Source organism: Taudactylus pleione, unplaced genomic scaffold, assembly GCF_031769625.1.
Source record: "Taudactylus pleione unplaced genomic scaffold, aTauple2 ptg000068l, whole genome shotgun sequence".
In the NCBI taxonomy this organism is placed as follows: Eukaryota; Metazoa; Chordata; class Amphibia; order Anura; family Myobatrachidae; genus Taudactylus; species Taudactylus pleione.
The window spans coordinates 1,613,448-1,633,350 of NW_028284470.1; the positions used below are offsets into that span (position 1 = coordinate 1,613,448).

The window sequence follows — 19,903 nt, forward strand, 5'->3', positions numbered from 1 at the left end:
CCAATAAGATTCTAACAATGTAAAATTACAGTTAGAAGCTGATTGGCTGCTATGGACAACTTCTTCACTTTACCTCTGTCGAAAGTTTAATACACAGACGCAGATGCTGATTGGACAGAGGGCCTGATTCAGACCCGGTCACTAAGCTGCAAACGCTCGCTGCCAAAGGGGCTGGTATGCAAATCCCGCGATCGCACTGTCTGGCTTAAGGACACCCTCTATGTCTTAGAGGGCGACGACAGTGAGCGGACGCAGGAGTATAAAGCCGCCCACCTTTCTCTCGTAGCACACGTCATCTCCAGGAAGAGTCTGATTAATTGGTAACATCAAGACCCATCGGAGTTGCACGCAGACCTTGAGGTAGCCGCTACCCCACCACAAGCAGTGCGATCAGTTTAGGCTATAATACAACCAAGTGACGTGTACAATGACGTTTCCATGCTAATTATGCTCACCCATTAAACTCCGTTTTGACACCCAGACACGCCTGCGTTCGCAGCACTACTCCCCCATTCACAAGCACCTTCCCCCGTCACCACCCGCAAATGGCGCTATCTGTCACTCATAGTAGTGTCCAATCTGTGTACTACGAGCGCACGATTCCCAGCCGCAGTGACTGGTTTGCGCATGCGTACTTTGACGCATATGTGTGATCGCCCCTAGCGAGCGTTCGCAGCTTAGCGACCTTGACTGAATCAGGCCCAGAACACCTAATGCTGCGCTGCTTGCTTTATTGGATGAGGAGCACTCCTGCGTTGCCTCCATCCATAGTGCATACAGAAGTCCCTAGGACCTGCCGGAGCTCAGCAGAAGGCCTCACCTCTGACATGTGCTACTGCCCATGCGCGTCTTTGTTTATGCGTGTTTTCTCCCTGGTGTTCCTAGTGAATGAACGCACCTCTGAGACTCCCGTAGATATACCATCCCTGCAGAGCCCACAGAATATTGCAAGTACACTACTGTATATCACCACCGCTACATTATCGGGCATAGTGCTACTATCTGCCGGTGTTTTTATTACTCTGACACCCAGTGCACTACAACGCCCAGCAATACCCTATACTCTAGGCTGTGTCAATACTACTTTGTACACCTGTCATATCCCTCTTTCTTCTACTACTTGTTGCTCTATCTGGTTCAATAAACCTACGGCTAGCTACATACTTGGCCGATATCAGTACAATTTGCCGTATCGGCACGACAAATCTCGCGTATCGGCTAGTGGGTCCACACTATTGCGCGCTCCCATAGCTCATATGCTACGACTTCTGGTGGGCCATGCCAACCGGAAGATATTGCATGCGATTAGGTGCCTATGTAGGGTGTACGGCCAACCCGGACGACCAGATGATATGTTGGTCCAATTTGGCCAATTTTTATGTCATATGTGATTGTTGTAGTGTGTACGGGAGCACCGATAAATCGTGTACGATCAAACAATTCAATGTATCATTCAGTCGTATGTCATATTGGACAGTGGCCCTGATTCAGAGCCTGACGCTCTGAAAGAGGGCTCACTCTGAATCAGGGCAATTTTTATTTATTTTTGGAGCAGCCTCCTGGCCGCTCGCATAGCTGTGGGTAAATACCTGGTGATGTCAGTGGGGCCACCCACAAACGGCAGGCGTTTGCATGGGAATGCCTCCGTTTGTGAAGCCACCCCCCGCCACGCCTACAAAATGGGGCGAGCTGTCGATCAACATCGACAGCCGCCCCTTTTGCAGTGAGCCACGGAGCGAGTGCTTTTTGTGCTCGCTCCGGGGTTCGCGCGTGCGCACTGGGCAACCATCGACCCACTTGCGAGCGCTATGCGCTTGTGAGTGGGTCTGAATCAGGCCCTGTGTGTACGCTCAATACCGTATGTTCTGGCCTCAAGGGAAATTGGATGTAAAATCATCCAATTACTGGCGTTCAGGTGTGTACCCACCTGAGACTTGGTTAAGCTGTTCCACGTGCGGACTAGGTGCCACCAGCACCAAACAACTGCGCAACATACTTACCACCTGGCACAGTGTAGTGTTATCTAGTGGGACTATTTACACCCAGTGTCAGTCTCTGCACATCTTCACTAGTGCTACTCTACTAATAGGTTATGAGACCAGCAGCCTCCAGTAAATAGACACTGATCCCCATACACTGGCACTACCAACATGCATATCCTCTTTGTCCTGGTGTAAATGTAAAGAGTCAGTTAGTGCAGCACTGGCAGATGCTAATTCTCCTGAATTGCTGCTGTCTCTGGCATTGAACCCTACAAATATACGAGATTCTGGGGAGGTGGGGCATTTAAAATGGGATATTTGGCTGTAACTAACCAACCACAGATACCACTGTCACATCATGAACAGAAAAATACATTTTCTGTTGCATCGTTTCAACCACAACAGGCTGCGCAAACAATGCGTCCAGTCAGAGACGCTCACTGGGCGGCTGACAGATTGTAGTCATACGGCAGCTGACAATCACAGAGAGACCTCCCGGCCCCTATGCATCCGTGCACCCTCTTCTGATGTCTGCCCTGCAGCCGATCTCAGTTAAATCAGCAGCCTGGCAGCAACCTCCACCCGGTAACTGCAGAGAGGAGCAGCCACCTGGGAAATGTAAATGAAGCAGCCACGGCTGATCAATCAACGATGGTCATACATATTGTTGATCAATGTTATGTGCATAAGAAGAAATATATATATATATATATATATATATATATATATATATATATATATATATTAGGGGTGTGCACCGGCCACTTTTCGTGTTTTGTGTTTTGGTTTTGGATCTGGATCTTTCTTCGTGTTTTGGATCTGGATTGGTTTTGCCAAAACCACCCTTCCGTGTTTTGGGTTCTGGGTTTTGTGTTTTGGATCTGTATTTTTTTTTTAAAAAGTATAAAAACAGCTAAAATCACAGAATTTGTTGGTTTCTCTGCTCCTATGCTATTATTAACCTCAATAACCTTAATTTCCACTCATTTCCAGTCTATTCTGAACACCTCACACCTCACAATAGTGTTTTCATGTCCAAAAGGTTGCACCGAGGTAGCTGGATGACTATGCTAAGCGACACGAGTGGGCGGCACAAACACGTGACCCATCTAGGAGTGACACTGCAGTGGCAGACAGGATGGCAGTTAGAAAAACTAGGCCCCAAACTGTACATAATGCAAAGAAAAAAAAGAAGTGCAAGATGGAATTGTCCTTGGGCCCTCCCACCCACCCTTATGTTGTATAAACAGGACATGCACACTTTAACAAATCAATCATTTCAGCGCCAGGGTCTGCCACACAACTGTGGCTGAAATGATTGGTTCGTTTGGGCCCCCACAAAACAAGCTGGCAATTAATGTGTCCCTGCACAAACTGGCTCTACGGAGGCAAGATGTCATCCTCATCCTCCTCATCCACCGATTCCTCACCCTCTTCAGTGTGTACATCCTCATCCTCACAAAGTATTAACTCGTCCCCACTTGAATCCACCACCACAGGTCCCTCTGTACCTTCTGGAGGCTGGTCTCCCTGGAAGAGCTGATAATTCATTTTGATGAACATCATCTTCTCCACATTCTGTGGAAGCAACCTCCTACGCCTTTCGCTGACAAGGTTCCCGGCTGCACTAAACACTCTTTCGGAGTACACACTGGAGGGGGGGCAACTCAGGTAAAATAGAGCCAGCTTGTACAGGGGCCTCCAAATTGCCTCTTTTTCCTGCCAGTACAGGTATGGACTGTCTGACATGCCTACTTGGATGCTGTCACCGATGTAATCCTCCACCATTCTGTCAATGGTGACAGTATCATATGCAGTGACAGTAGACATGTCAGAAATTGTTGCCAGGTCCTTCAGTCCGGACCAGATGTCCAAACTTGGTCCTGCCTGCCCTGCATCACCGCCAGCGGGTTGCTTAGGATACCTAAGTTTTTTCCTGGCAGCCCCAGTTGCGGGAGAAAATGAAGAAGGAGCCGTTGACGTGTCACGTTCCGCTTCAGCTGACAGTGTGTTCACCAGCAGGTCTTTGCACCTCTGCAGGCTTGTGTCGGCCGGAAAGAGAGACACCACATAGGCTTTAAACCTAGGATCAAGCACGGTGGCCAAAATGTAGTGGTCTGATTTCAACAGATTGACCACCCTGGAATCCTGGCAAAGCGAATGAAGGGCTTCATCCACAAGTCCCACATGCCGAGCGGAATCGCTCCGTCTTAGCTCCTCCTTCACTTTCTCCAGCTGCTTCTGCAAAAGCCTGATGAGGGGAATGACCTGACTCAAGCTGGCTGTGTCTGAACTGACTTCACGTGTGGCAAGTTCGAAGGGCTGGAGAACCTTGCACAACACGGAAATCATTCTCCACTGCGCTTGAGTCAGGTGCATACCCCCTCCTTTGCCTATGTCATAGGTGGATGTATAGGCTTGTATGGCCTTTTGCTGCTCCTCCATCCTCTGAAGCATATAGAGGGTTGAGTTCCACCGCGTCACAACCTCTTGCTTCAGGTGATGGCGGGGCAGGTTCAAGAGTGTTTGCTGGCGCTCCAGTCTTCGGCACGCAGTCGCTGAATGGCGAAAGTGGCCAGAAATTTTTCGGGCCACCCAAAGCGTCTCCTACACGCCCCTGTCGCTTTTCAGAAAGTTCTGCACCACCAAGTTTATTGTGTGAGCAAAACATGGGACGTGCTGGAATTTGCCCAGATGTAATGCCCGCACAATATTGGTGGCGTTGTCAGATATCACAAATCCCCAGGAGAGTCTAAGTGGGGTAAGCCACTGGGCGATGATTTCCCTCAGTTTCTCTAAGAGGTTGTCGGCGGTGTGCCTCTTACTGAAACCGGTGATACACAGCGTAGCCTGCCTTGTAACGAGCTGGCGTTTCTGAGATGCTGCTACTGGTGACGCTGCTGCTGTTGCTGCGTAAGGTGATACATCTACCCAGTGGGCTGTCACAGTCATATAGTCCTTAGTCTGCCCTGTTCCACTTGTCCACATGTCCGTGGTTAAGTGGACATTGTGTACAACGGCATTTTTCAGGACACTGAGGACACTTTTTCTGACGTTTCTGTACAGTCTCGGTATCGCCTGCCTAGTGAAGTGGAATCTAGACGGGATTTGGAACCGGGGACACACTACCTCCATCAATTGTCTAAATCCCACTGCACTAATGGCGGATACCGGACGCACGTCTAACACCAACATAGCAGTCAAGGCCTCAGTTATACGTTTTGCTTCAGGATGACTGCTGTCGTACTTCATCCTCCTCGCTAAGGACTGTTGGAGGGTCAATTGTTTAGTAAAAGTAGTGGTGTTCCTACTTCCTCTCTGGGATGATGAATGACTCCCAGCAGCAGCAACAGCAGCAGCGGCAGCAGTAGGCGTAGCAATGCAGGATCCTCCAGAGGAATCCCGGATAGGAGAGTCAGTCATGCCAGTGACATGGCCTGCAGGACTACTTCCGATCCTGACTAAGGAGGAAATTGACGAGGAGGGAGTTGACGGTGTGGTTTGCAGGCGCTTGGATACAACAGGACAACGGGATTTAGGTGTCCCTGGACTGCTTACGGTCTTAGCCAAAGTTTCTGAACTTGACAGTAACTTTTTATGAACGCGCTGCAGGTGCCGTATAAGGGAGGATGTTCCTAGGTGGTTGACGTCCCTACCCCTACTTATTTCACCTTTACATATGGTACATATGGCAAGACAGTTGTTGTCCGGATTTGGATAGAAATATTGCCAGACCAAAGAGGTGGAATGTTTGGTCTTCTGCCCAGGCATGACCGTGATGGGCTTTTTCATTCCACGGACAACAACTGTCTCCCCCGGAGCCTGATTTAAACAAACCACATCACCATCAGAATCCTCCTCGCCAACTTCCTCCTCAGCGCCAGCTACACCAGTATCCTCATCCTGTTGTACTTCAACAGTGACATCTTCAATTTGCATATCAGCAAGTGGACTGTGGGTGCTCCTTTCAGCACTTGCAGGGGGCGTGCAAATGGTGGAAAGAGCCACCTCTTCCCGACCAGTGCTGGGAAGGTCAGGCATCGCAACCACCACCACACTTGGACTCTCCTTGGGGATTTGTGATATCTTCTTAGAAAGCACAGTTCTTCGCTGTGCTTTTGCCAGCTTAACTCTTTTGATTTTTTTAGTGGGAGGAGGGCTTCCATCGTCATGTGAAGCTGAACCACTAGTCATGAACATACTAGGGATCGACCTTAGCCGTTCCTTGCCACTCCGTGTCGTAAATGGCATATTGGCAAGTTTACGTTTCTCTTCAGCTGATTTAAATGTCTTTTTCAAGGTCATTTTCCTGAACTTTGCCATTTGGGATTGTATGTGCCCTCTACTATGACATTGGGCATCGGCCTTGGCAGACGACGTTGATGGCATGTTATCGTCTATGTCATGACTAGTGGCAGCAGCTTCAGCACTAGGAGGAAGTGGTTCTTGATCTTTCTCTATTTTATTTTTATCGGAGAAAGTTTGGTCCTCCATTTATGTTATATCGATTTGATATATACGTGCGGCTAAACACAGAAAATAATTTTTTTTTTGGTTTGGACTGGAGTGTACTTTGGGGGTTACAGCACCCTTTAACGGTCAAGCCAGCCGGCCCTTATGACACAGGCGCACTCTTGGCACTACTTTGTTGATGCACGTGCGGCTACTGCGCACACAATTCACAAACACAGAAAATAATTTTTTTTTTGGTTTGGACTGGAGTGTACTTTCGGGGGTTACAGCACCCTTTAACGGTCAAGCCAGCCGGCCCTTTACTTATGACACAGGCGCACGCTTGGCACTACTTTGTTGATGCACGTGCGGCTACTGCGCACACAATTCACAAACACAGAAAATAATTTTTTTTTTGGTTTGGACTGGAGTGTACTTTCGGGGGTTACAGCACCCTTAACGATCAAGCCAGCCGGCCCTTTACTTATGACACAGGCGCACGCTTGGCACTACTTTGTTGATGCACGTGCGGCTACTGCGCACACAATTCACAAACACAGAAAATTATTTTTTTTTGGTTTGGACTGGAGTGTACTTTCGGGGGTTACAGCACCCTTTAACGGTCAAGCCAGCCGGCCCTTTACTTATGACACAAGCGCACGCTTGGCACTACTTTGTTGATGCACGTGCGGCTACTGCGCACACAATTCACAAACACAGAAAATAATTTTTTTTTTGGTTTGGACTGGAGTGTACTTTCGGGGGTTACAGCACCCTTAACGGTCAAGCCAGCCGGCCCTTTACTTATGACACAGGCGCACGCTTGGCACTACTTTGTTGATGCACGTGCGGCTACTGCGCACACAATTCACAAACACAGAAAATAATTTTTTTTTGGGTTTGGACTGGAGTGTACTTTCGGGGGTTACAGCACCCTTAACGGTCAAGCCAGCCGGCCCTTTACTTATGACACAGGCGCACGCTTGGCACTACTTTGTTGATGCACGTGCGGCTACTGCGCACACAATTCACAAACACAGAAAATAATTTTTTTTTTGGTTTGGACTGGAGTGTACTTTCGGGGGTTACAGCACCCTTAACGGTCAAGCCAGCCGGCCCTTTACTTATGACACAGGCGCACGCTTGGCACTACTTTGTTGATGCACGTGCGGCTACTGCGCACACAATTCACAAACACAGAAAATAATTTTTTTTTTGGTTTGGACTGGAGTGTACTTTCGGGGGTTACAGCACCCTTAACGGTCAAGCCAGCCGGCCCTTTACTTATGACACAGGCGCACGCTTGGCACTACTTTGTTGATGCACGTGCGGCTACTGCGCACACAATTCACAAACACAGAAAATAATTTTTTTTTTGGTTTGGACTGGAGTGTACTTTCGGGGGTTACAGCACCCTTAACGGTCAAGCCAGCCGGCCCTTTACTTATGACACAGGCGCACGCTTGGCACTACTTTGTTGATGCACGTGCGGCTACTGCGCACACAATTCACAAACACAGAAAATATATTATTTTTTTAGCACTTGGGGGGAGCACCCCTGATGGACAGAGCACCCCCTGGACAACACTGCAGCACTCCTTTAGGACTGGGACACTGCACAGGACTTTGGAGTGGACACAGCCCCTATGGAGAACTGACTGCACAACACAGTCCAGCCAGCCCCTATGGACTTTGAAGTAGTGGACACAGCCCCTATTAACAACAGCAGCACAGCACAACACAGCCAGCCCCTATGGACTTTGAAGTAGTGGACAACAGCAGCACTACACTACACTACACTACACAGCCCTAACTCCCACCCTCCCTCTTCACTGTCCACAGCCGAGTGAGAAAATGGCGCCGACGTGGGTACCTTATATAGGATTCAAAACCCGCGAGACTCGGAAGGCGGGATGATGACGTTTTGCCTCGATTTCAGATCCGAGTCAGGCGGGAAAAGTCGAGCCTGATTCGGATCGGACTCGGATCGGGGGGGCTCGGGGGGGTTCGGATTTCAGAAATCCGAACCCGCTCACCTCTAATATATATATATATATATCTGTAATCACAGAGGGAAAGCGCAAACGTGAGAATAGTAAAAAAAACCCCACAATGTTTAATAAAATCTGCTCACATACATCAAAGTTAGAAGTATCACGTGTGGTCTGGTAGGTCTGTAAACTTAGCCGGACATCTTCCGTACTCAGCGACCAGCCGCACACCGCACTGCCCCTTAAGTAGACAGATGACTGTTCCAAAGTCTCACAGTTCCTGGCCACGCCCAACTACTTTCGTCAGAGACTTCATCAAGGGGTGTGGTTTGCAATCTCTACCAGCACTTATTTATACTTAATTAATTAATGCAGGTTTATACTTAATTAACCCTGCATTAATTGGCTCACATCTAATACACATATCTGGCTTACAATAAAAGCTTTCTATATCGATCCAGTCTAGTATAATGAGCTTTTATACAAATACATAACATATTTTTAAAAAAATTTACATTCCACAGACTATAAAAGAGGATAGCATTAAATACATCATTACAATCATATATCACATTCAGATGTCTTTCAATTAATCTATTAATTAGCACACTTCACAGACTATTACATAGCCAATCTTTATAAAATGTCAACCTAAATGGTTTATATCTTAATAAACAGTTTTATTCATTAACAGCCAGAACAGAGGGCCTAATTCGCATGCGCATGCGCACGACGGACCCGGTTCCGTCGTGTGCATTCGCGAGACCCGGATAGCGTTGGGCAAGCCGTCGCTATGGGTCTCGCTACAAAGGGGGCATGCTGTCGATGGTGAGTGACAGCACGCCCCCTTTGGTGGGCGTGCCGGGGGCTTGGCTCCCCAGATGGAGGTGTTCCCATGGGAACGCCTACCGTCTGGGGCCAGCCCCATTGACATCACAAGTGATGTCAGTGGGAGTGCTCTCGGCTCTGATAGAGCCAAAAGCACTCCAGGGCTTGCGGCAATGAGACCCTACCACAAGAGTCTCGTCGCAAGCCCGATGGTCGCGATGGTCTTGACCATCGCGACCATCTTCCTGGCCGCTCACTATAACTGTTGGTGGTCACCCACAGCTATACGAGCGGCCAGGAGGCTGCTCTAAAATTCAGAGGGATGGCCCTGATTCAGAGCGAGCGCTCTGTCAGAGCATCCGGCTCTGAATCAGGGCCAGAGACTTTAGCAATAACCTTAATATATATTAAAATCCTAAGATAAAAAGAGAAAGAAGAAGAGTTCAGAATAGATACTTCATATCATCTACATTTTCATTACATAGCTTGGTCACAGAATCAAGGTTAACCCTTAATAAACTATCTAAGGGATTCACAGAAGATCTTTTTGTATTCATATTAACAGGAGAGATAGATTCCACCCTTCCTTGTTATAGATATTACTTAACCCATGCCAACCTTGATTCTTTACAAATATATATATATATATATATATACATATACACATATATATATATATATATGTATATATATACAGTAGCGGCTCCAGGCACGGCAAACTAGTCCGTCACCTGGAGCGCTACTGTTTCCGGAGGGCGCAGGAAACGCCCACCTCCCTCCCAGCGCTATAGGATATATTTAAGCTCAGGGGGGAGGGAGCGGAGGAGGGAAGGGGCGGCAACACAGGACGGCGCTGGGCGCAGCACAGCCTAGCACCGGCCCTGTATATATACACATATACATACATACACACACACATATATATATATATATATATACACATACACACATATATAGGAGTCTCATTACTATTAACCTCATAAGTTCAAAAAAACATACATCATGTTCCCACATCCTGCTCCTAAAAGCACAGAACCATGTAAGAGAGCAAAAGGGAAAAAAAAAATTTCCAACAACAATTGCTACCCAAGGGTGCCAGCCTTCAGGGCTAGTCGTGCAGGAAAGGAGTGATGTCATAATTCTCATTGAGCCCATGGGGTGCGAGGCTATTTAACGTATAAATCCAAAACGTCTCACGCTTTGATAGCTGTTTTAGAATGTCGCCCCTTCTTTCATCCATTCTCACTTCCTCAATAGCTTTAAAACTAAAATTAGAGAGATCCGAATTGCAACAATCAGCAAAATGTCGGGGTACACTGTGATTTTTCAGTTTATGTAATATATTTCAGGTATGTTCTAATATTCTCAATTTCAATTGGCTTTTTTGTTTTGCCTATATAGATCTTATTACACCTGCATTTCAGCATATATATCACGTGTAGTCTGGCAGCTAAGTTTCCCCTTTATCTCCCAGTGTTTATCCTGTTGCGAGTTATAAAACATCTTATTGTCTTTGCATTGCATACATATTTGCACATTTTACATCTATTACATGGATAGAAAGCACTTATTTGGCTAAGCCAGTTTTCTCTCTTTATCCTTGGTAAATTACTAGGTGCCAGTCTATTTTTTAAATTACACGCTCTCTTAAACACTATCTTAGGCTCATTAGGGATTATACTTTTAAGAAAAGGATCGCAAAGCCACCTCCCTTCTCCAATTAAGAAACCTGCCTTCCCAGCGTTGCTGTTGCTTCGTTTCCAATCTCCTAATCATAAAGGAGGTATCTCTTGGTGGTATCAGTGTCAGATAAGAATAAATAAACAGGGGAAATTACCATGCCAGATCAAATGGGAGAGAGATTTAGCTGTAGATCTTTCTGAAGATGATTGGAATATTATTTTTTGTTCTGGTTTTACAGTATCCAAATGTATTAATCATTCAGAAATGTATTACAAGCTACTTCAGAGAGCATATTTTACACCTGAGAGGCAACATAAAATCTGGCCCTCTGCCTCCCAATATTGTTGGCGAAACTGTGGCTTGGTTGGAGACATTCTCCATGTTTTCTGGTCATGTCCCCTGCTTCGACCCCTATGGAATGCGGTGTTTTCCATGATAAGTAATATAGTTGGAACAACCATTCCTGCGGAGCCCCTAACTGCTTTATTTCATTTTTATCCTGGGACATTATCCTGTGGTGAGAGATACATCATGGGACATATTTTAATAGCTACGAAGGCTGCAATTGCTCAGGGGTGGAAGTCTGCTAACTTGCCCAACATCACAATGATAGAAAACAAGGTTCATAAGCACTTTGTTTTTGAAACATTGGATAGCAAATATTCCTCCTCTGCTAACTCCATCCATATGAAATGGTTTCAGTGGGGAGAATATAGGGAAAAACAAGGTCATTCCACTATTTATAGGGTTCCTGTTGATTTAGGTGTTCTCTGCTCACCTCATTCAGACTCGGGGTAGTTCTACTCATCATTCCTTTAGTATCCTGTTTCTAATTACTTTTATGTGTATTAAAAGTTCTCTTTTTTGTCTATGAATCAAATGTTTGTAAGCTGACCAATGATATTTTGTTTTGTTTTGTGCTATGCGATATGTCTGGCTTCCCCCTTTTCCCCTTTTTTTCATTCTGTATCCTCATTTATTTTTCTATACTAAATTTTCAATAAAAACTATTATGGAAGAAAAGGATCAAGTTTTAATATGTCCCAGTGTTTTGCCAGAATCTTGTTAATATCCGTTGCTTTGGTGTTATACGTAGTCATAAATGGTAATTTACACTCAGAATTGTTGTCACTATTTTTATTTTTAGATTCCAACAATTCTGATCTATTTCTATCAGTTGCTCTCATCTTGCCCTTATTTATTATTCTCGATGGATATTTTTTCTGCAAAAACCTTTGTTCATATATTTTAGCCTGTTCATTGAACATAGCATCACTCGAGCAGTTTCTCTTTAACCTTATAAACTGTGAGTAGGGATTATTATGGATCCATTTGTCATAACGACAGCTCGGAAAATGTACATAACTATTGCTGTCCACTTTCTTAAAATGTGTGTAAGTGTTAATTTTATCACCAGCCTTACAGCCTGTGGGATCCAGTACCAAGTACAAGAATTCGATTCTAAATTGATCACATTTAGCCGTAAATCGTAAATTATAATCGTTCTTGTTTAGATATTCCACAAATTCAAAAAATAAACTCTCATCTCCATCGCACAGTAAGCACGTCGTCTATATATCTCCTGTATATTTTAATCTGCTGAATGAAGGGATTGTTTTGCTGTATGTTGTTAGCTTCCCATCTACCAAGGTATAAGTTAGCTAAGCTCGGTGCAGACGGAGTACCCATTGCAACTCCGCATTGCTGGATATAGAATGCATCCGCAAATTTGAAATAATTATTTTTCAAAATAAATCTAATACATTCCAATAAAAACTTTTTTTATGCATCTCAATATTAGAATCATCATTCAAAAACCACTTTACGGCTTCTAGACCTCCCTCGTGTGGAATACTGGTATACAGTGCTTCCACATCAATGGTGCACCATTTAAAACCAGCATTGCTTTTAGGAGCAGGATGTGGGAACATGATGTATGTTTCTCTGAACTTATGAGGTTAATAGTAATGAGACTCCTATATATGTGTGTGTGTGTATGTATGTATATTATGTGTATATATATATATATATGTGTGTGTGTGTATATATATATATATATATATATATATATATTTGTAAAGAATCAAGGTTGGCATGGGTTAAGTAATATCTATAACAAGGAAGGGTGGAATCTATCTCTCCTGTTAATATGAATACAAAAAGATCTTCTGTGAATCCCTTAGATAGTTTATTAAGGGTTAACCTTGATTCTGTGACCAAGCTATGTAATGAAAATGTAGATGATATGAAGTATCTATTCTGATCTCTTCCTCTTTCTCTTTTTATCTTAGGATTTTAGTATATATTAAGATTATTGCTAAAGTCTCTGTTCTGGCTGTTAATGAATAAAACTGTTTATTAAGATATAGACCATTTAGGTTGACATTTTATAAAGATTGGCTATGTAATAGTCTGTGAAGTGTGCTAATTAATAGATTAATTGAAAAACATCTGAATGTGATATATGATTGTAATGATGTATTTAATGCTATCCTCTTTTATATTCTGTGTAATGTAATTTTTTTAAAATATGTTATGTATTTGTATAAGAGCTCATTATACTAGACTGGATCGATATAGAAAGCTTTTATTGTAAGCCAGATATGTGCATTAGATGTGAGCCAATTAATGCAGGGTTAATTAAGTATAACCCTGCATTAATTAATAAAGTATAAGTAAGTGCTGGTAGAGGTTGCAAATTATCGCGATTATCGCGACCATCGGGCTTGCGATGAGACCCTCGTGGTAGGGTCTCGTTCCCGCAGGCGTTCCTTCGGGAAAGCCTCCGTTTGGCCAACCACCGCCCCTCCCCGTCTACAAAACGGGGCTCGCTGTCGCTCAACATCGACAGCTGCCCCGTTTTGCTGTGAGCCTGGAGCGAGTGAAGTTCTCGCTCACTCTGGGGCTCACGTGCGCACTGCCCGGCCATCGACCCGCTTGCGAGCGCATAGCGCTTGCGAGCGGGTCTGAATCAGGCCCAAAGTACGTGAAGAAACAATCCACACTGTGCGTAATGGCAAGCTAAACAAATACATGACAAAAACTCATGACTGAAAATGAATACTTATGCTGGGCATACACAGCCAGATAAAATGCCTGTCAGACCGACAGACATTTTATCTGGCCGGCTGCCAGCCGCAGATGTCGCCGGCATACACTGTGAGATTTCTCTCTCAGTGTATCAGCCCGACATCTGCGCTCCGCCCCCGGGGGAGGAGACATTTCCCTGTTCCTTCAGTAGGAAGGAACACAGGAAATGTCTATCTGTCGGCTGCGCTGGGCATACACTGCCCGATGCGACCGACAGTTTACCGGTAAATATCGCATCGGACGGGCATGCTGGACAATCCGGCATGCCCGACCGAGCAATATTTAACCCTCGGTCGCCCCCCCACACGCTACAATTATGGGGGCGATCCGCCGATATCAGGCGGATCGCCCCGATAATTGTAGCGTGTATGGCCAGCATTAACAAACAGAATTTATATAAATACAAAATCAGAAAAATAACTAATACATTTAATTTCAGTGGCTGCACACATACAGATCCGTATCACAGTTTAAGTCATACTTATCAAATGTATAAATCTCCTCCTCGGGAGAAGCCAGGAGAAGAGATTCTGCTTACAGGAGGGCCGGACTGTATACATCATTAGACCCCCGCCTCACCACAGGAAAAGGCCATGATCCGCGGGTCCGCAAGTAGGGGGTAGGGCTAAATGTAGCAATATGCACCATTTTAGCCCCGCCCCCTACTTGAGGACCCAAAAATTCCCCATAAAATCGTCCCATCCTGACATCAGTGGTAACCACGAGAATATGAAGCCATCTATAGACAGTCTATTATTTTGGTTACTTTGGAAATTATACAGTAAGGCAAATACAAGCTCTTGTTTCTGAACTGTCGCAAAGCAGAAAGAGTTGGGTAAGTATTGCCAGTATCAGCTACAGTAGATGCAGGGGCGTATCTATAATGAACGCAGGGTGTGCGGGGCACACGGGGCCCCTGGGTTCAGGGGGGCCCCGCACCGCACACCCTGCACCCATAGTATTACTCACCTCTCTGGAGTCCACGTCGGCGCGGGGGTTCTGGTGCTGTAAAAATGACTGGAAAATGGCTGCCGCGGCCATTTTCCCCATCGTTTGCGCATGCGCAGTACAAGGAAAATGGCTGCCGCGGTCATTTTCCAGGTGACCTGAGCATACTCTATAGACTCTGGGCATACTCTAGTGCCCAGAGTCTATAACTCCGGCGCTGGCCGCGCACAGCTCAGTGCGCTGCCGGCCGAAGGACAAAGAGGAGGGGGCACTGTCGGAGACTGCACATGGGCCCCCTCCTCTCTAGACACTCCCCTGTGTAGATGTGTGCTGGAGAGATTTAGGACCTGTATAGGAGTCACATGCATGGCCGCATCCAGCGATCACTGGCCATGCGTTTCGTGCTGCATACGCATCTTTGCGATAGATTCCGAGTCGTACCTGTCTCAGCCGTTTCCCTGCAGCTGCTAAATGGGTGGCAGCTGGACGTCAACAATGTGAACACACGCAAGAGAATCCATACATATGCGCTATACTGAGTCATGCACAGTGCACACAGTGCGACAGGCTACCAGCAACAGAGCGGTGGACGGGGGACATCGCTGGTCCTCGCCGAAGAGGTAAGTAATGTTAAATGCCAATGGCATATTCGTTAGTATCACTGTGGTACTAAACAAAATATGCCGCTAGTATTGAGACTCATTGTAAAATGGGGCCCTTAGTATTAACACAGCAATTGATCCATCAGAGATTTCAACCTGACCCGTTTAAAGGGAAAGTCTACATTTTAGACTTCCGCAATATTCTGTTCAAGAAACTGTGACTTTTTTTTTTAGCTAGTAGTGATGGTGCAATAAGCTGATAAATGTGACTTGAAAGTAAATGATGAACAGTGTTATTACTGTGACATCATAGAGGTTCTGCTACCAAGATGCTGAATGTAACATTCTGATAGCAGAATTGCTATGGTGTGACAGGGAAACAGCGTTCCCAAGTCACATGGCTGAGCGTACAGTATTTCTGAGTATTGTTACTTCAGGACATTACAGTCTCCTGGTCAGAAAATTGTGACCTTCTTACCTGTATGGCCTTTACCTTACCCAGAGGGGATGTAGTTATCAGACTGGTGGATGGCATGCTGCTGGTCCGAATCTCGACGCTGAAAGTCCGACGCGGGACTTAAGATAGGCGTCAAAATACAGACGCTTATCTTAATACCGATGCCGGAACACAGACAGACGAGGTAAGTCTGTGGCGTCTTAGCTTTTAGCCATGGGGGGGGTTAGGTTTAGGTAGAATAGTGGGGTTAGTGTTAGGTTTTGGTGGGGTTAGAAACCCCTAGGGGAGGGTTAGGGTTAGGCACCACTGGGGAGGTGTTAGGGTTAGGCACAAAGGGGGGAGGGTTACATTTAGGTACGATGGGGAGAGACTTAGATTTAGGCACTAACAGGGAGGGTTAGGGTACGGGATGGGGAGGGTTAGGATTCTCCCCCAAACCCTTACAAGAAGGAAGGGTTTGGGGGAGAAGGGGGAGGGTTAGGTTTAGGCACAAAGGGGGGAAGCTTAGGTTTAGGCACTAACGGGGAGGGTTAAGGGTTAGAATGCAGGGTAAGGAGGGTTAGGTTACAAGGAGGAAGGGTTAGGGGGAGAAGGAAGAGGGTAAGTATACTTATCCAACCCCTGTCAGGATACCAACCATCGGGATGCCGCTGTCAGTATTTTGACAGTAGGCATCCCGATTACCTGACTAAACTTACTAACGCTCAATAAATGAATGAATTCATTGATATAAAATGCCTGTCGTACACTGATTCATCAGCTCAGCCCAGAATGATGAGACTATCCCCCACAATAAAACGTGTCAGGTTGATGTCTATGTTTCAGGTATATATTTAATTGGATTAATAAAATAATCATGTATAATAGAAACCATTGCTTAATGTATCATTATAGAGTTGTACAGTACTGAGCTTGGCCAAGTGGGGATTGCATGACTAGACAGAGAGGTAAGAGATAGTTCAAAGCAATGAAAAAAGAATTATCATTTGTAGCTATCTATTATTAAATGATAAACTGTAACAGGGAAATAACATTAGTGGTTTTCCACCTCTTTGCATTTACAGTCTGGAAAAAGATTATTCAAATACAATTAAATTAAATAGCGTTAGCCATGCTGAGAAACAAAAAAAAATAACATAAAGAAAAATATCAGTGAGAAATATAGCACAAAAGCTACATGATAATAAAAAAAGCACACTCTTAATGTGAATAAAAAAGTAATATGCGTTTTAAGTCTTTTTTTATTGCAAAGTCAATATTTGCATTGTAGCAGAATAAAGCAAATATCATTTGACATGAATTTAAAATTAACTAAAAAAAAAAGTCAATATTAGCAATAACTAAACCACACATCGGTTTTAAATAACACTGTAAAGGTTACACCGTGGCTATAACAAAAAAACAAACAAAAAACAAATAATAATATTATTTCACACACAAAACAATATGTGCACCATAAGACTACCAGCAATAAGCACAGGCACTGGGAATGCTGGACTTGTAGTCACTGACCTTGCCTGGTGTGCAGATCAGCCTGCTGGAAGCTCTCACTGTGACAAGGAGTTAAAATGTAAAGGAATTGAATAAAAAAGGAAATATTTGTAATCCAATCTCTGTGCACACATTGCATGTCTGGGACAGCCAGGGAGTAAAAGAAAAAATATACATTAAGTTAAATAGGAAGAGCCCAGAAATTTTGCAGGAAAGCAAGTAAGTCACAAATGAAGAAAATTGTTCTTTTGGTTAAAGAAGAAGAAAAAAAATAACTGGAGAGAAAGTGCATTCCTCTTTTTTTTAGGAGAGGGGAGTGATTCCAGCCACGAGTATCTGGTTTCTAAAGAGGAGGGTTTCACTTGGGAGTTCCCTGGGAGTCCCTCTCCTATTTTATAGACATACAGTACTTGCAGCTTTAGTTTCCAGTATTGGATTTTCATTAGCCCCAGGAAAATGTTCATTTTCCAGCAAGCAGCCGTTGTTCAGTACAACCTTTCAGTGACCCTAAATCCCTCGCTCCATCACGCTGTTGCAAGCAAAGTCTTGTGAGCAAGAGCCTCTCACTAAAACGATTTTATCTGTAGTTAATGCATCTATAAAGCTGCATACACACACAACGATTTAGTTAAAGAGCGATTTTAGTAAACGATTTTCTACCTTGAAAAAATTAACTAAAATCGTTTACTAAAGTCGTTCATTTACTATGTTCATTTTAAATGTAATGAACGATTTTTATGAACTACAAACGATTTTTGCATATTAACTTAATGAAAATCGTTGAGTTGACAAGTCTGACTGAACTACAAACTACAAACTACAAAGAAGAACGCGCATGAACAATAATCGTTCATCGTTTAACTCAGAAAGTGAACGATTTTTTCAAACGATTATCATTAAATGATATCATTTAACGATAATTGTTAAAAAAATCATTGTGTGTGTATGCATCTTAATTGTATATATCATTTGTACTTGTTTTTTTCTGTATTCTGCCTGCTATGGTTGATTTAGCGGCTCATGTGTCCTGCTGCTGATTTTCTGGGAACATTAAGGGAGTGGGAGTGCAAGATTCTAAGAAATCCTTGAAGTATTGCATATTCTGAAAGCCATGTTCTGGCAATGGCAGTGGAAACTCGCCTTTTAAATAATTGATAACTGTAGTAAAAAGTTACAGTTGTCATTGTACTGCTGCAAGCTGTAGACTGGTATGTGTTCCATCATTTTCAGAATGGTTAATGGTATTGTCACCGGAACTTCTTTTTAAGGGCCGTAACTAAGGGTGTGTGAGGGGGACTGCTGCCCAGGGAGGTAGGCCTAGGGAGTGGCACCATTTCTGCCCCATGGCACCAGTTTTTGGATTACCCAATGCCTGTAGTGCCGCACTGCAGCCTAGGAAATAACTGCAAAGCCGCTCCAGAGCTTCCTTAGGACACTGTGAATACAGCCTGCAGTCTGTAAAGCCTGCCGGAGCATCCTTAGGACACTATGAGAATACAGCCTGCAGTCTGTAAAGCCTGCCGGAGCATCCTTAGGACACTATGAGAATACAGCCTGCAGTCTGTAAAGCCTGCCGGAGCATCCTTAGGACACTAGGAGAATACAGCCTGCAGTCTGTAAAGCCTGCCGGAGCATCCTTAGGACACTATGAGAATACAGCCTGCAGTCTGTAAAGCCTGCCGGAGCATCCTTAGGACACTAGGAGAATACAGCCTGCAGTCTGTAAAGCCTGCCGGAGCATCCTTAGGACACTAGGAGAATACAGCCTGCAGTCTGTGAAGCCTGCCGTAGCATCCTTAGGACATTCTGGGCAGTGCTCTTCTTCCTGGTCCAGATGTTCCTGCCCTCTTGACATAAGGTCATGACATCACATGTTCAAGGGGCGGGAACGGCACAGGGCGGTTGATAGCCCCACTACAGCACTGATTCTAACAAAAAATTACCTCTACTTTGCACAGTTCACACAAGAACCTTTGCAATCTTGCTTTACGAAAATGCCATATGCTGGCCATACACCTGCACGATTTTGGTCCGATTGCCCGATTTTAGGCCAGTCTTACGATGGATCCTGTGAAAATCATGTATTTTTGGAGTAAGATACGATCCGATGCGCTCTCCCGTATCTCCTATAAACGGATCGTATGATCATATATGCAGCCCATATGTTCCATCGTATTGTGTGCAGATCGTACCGTTTATTTTGTGCGTGCGATGCATCGTGCATCCATTCAAGTAATTTCATTGACATTTTCCCTGATGAGCGCGTGAGGCACACGATCAATCGTACGACAGATCGTGTGCAAAGAAAAACAACAAATATGCCGCCGCTGCAACTGCCAAGGGAGCTCCGAGGAGTCGGATGGTGAATCTGATCTGATG

The 19,903-nt window shown here is 44.8% G+C and overlaps 1 protein-coding gene across 1 annotated transcript in view; it reads right to left on the reverse strand.

Moving 5' to 3' along the window:
* The window catches only part of ADAMTS12 (ADAM metallopeptidase with thrombospondin type 1 motif 12), a 727,141-nt gene extending 709,478 nt beyond the window's left edge, over positions 1-17,663 (reverse strand). The window contains exon 1 of the mRNA XM_088466956.1: positions 17,546-17,663. Within this exon, the coding sequence (XP_088323082.1) occupies positions 17,546-17,663 (118 nt within the window). The remainder of the gene's footprint in view (positions 1-17,545) is intronic.
* Positions 17,664-19,903: the final 2,240 nt, after the last annotated feature.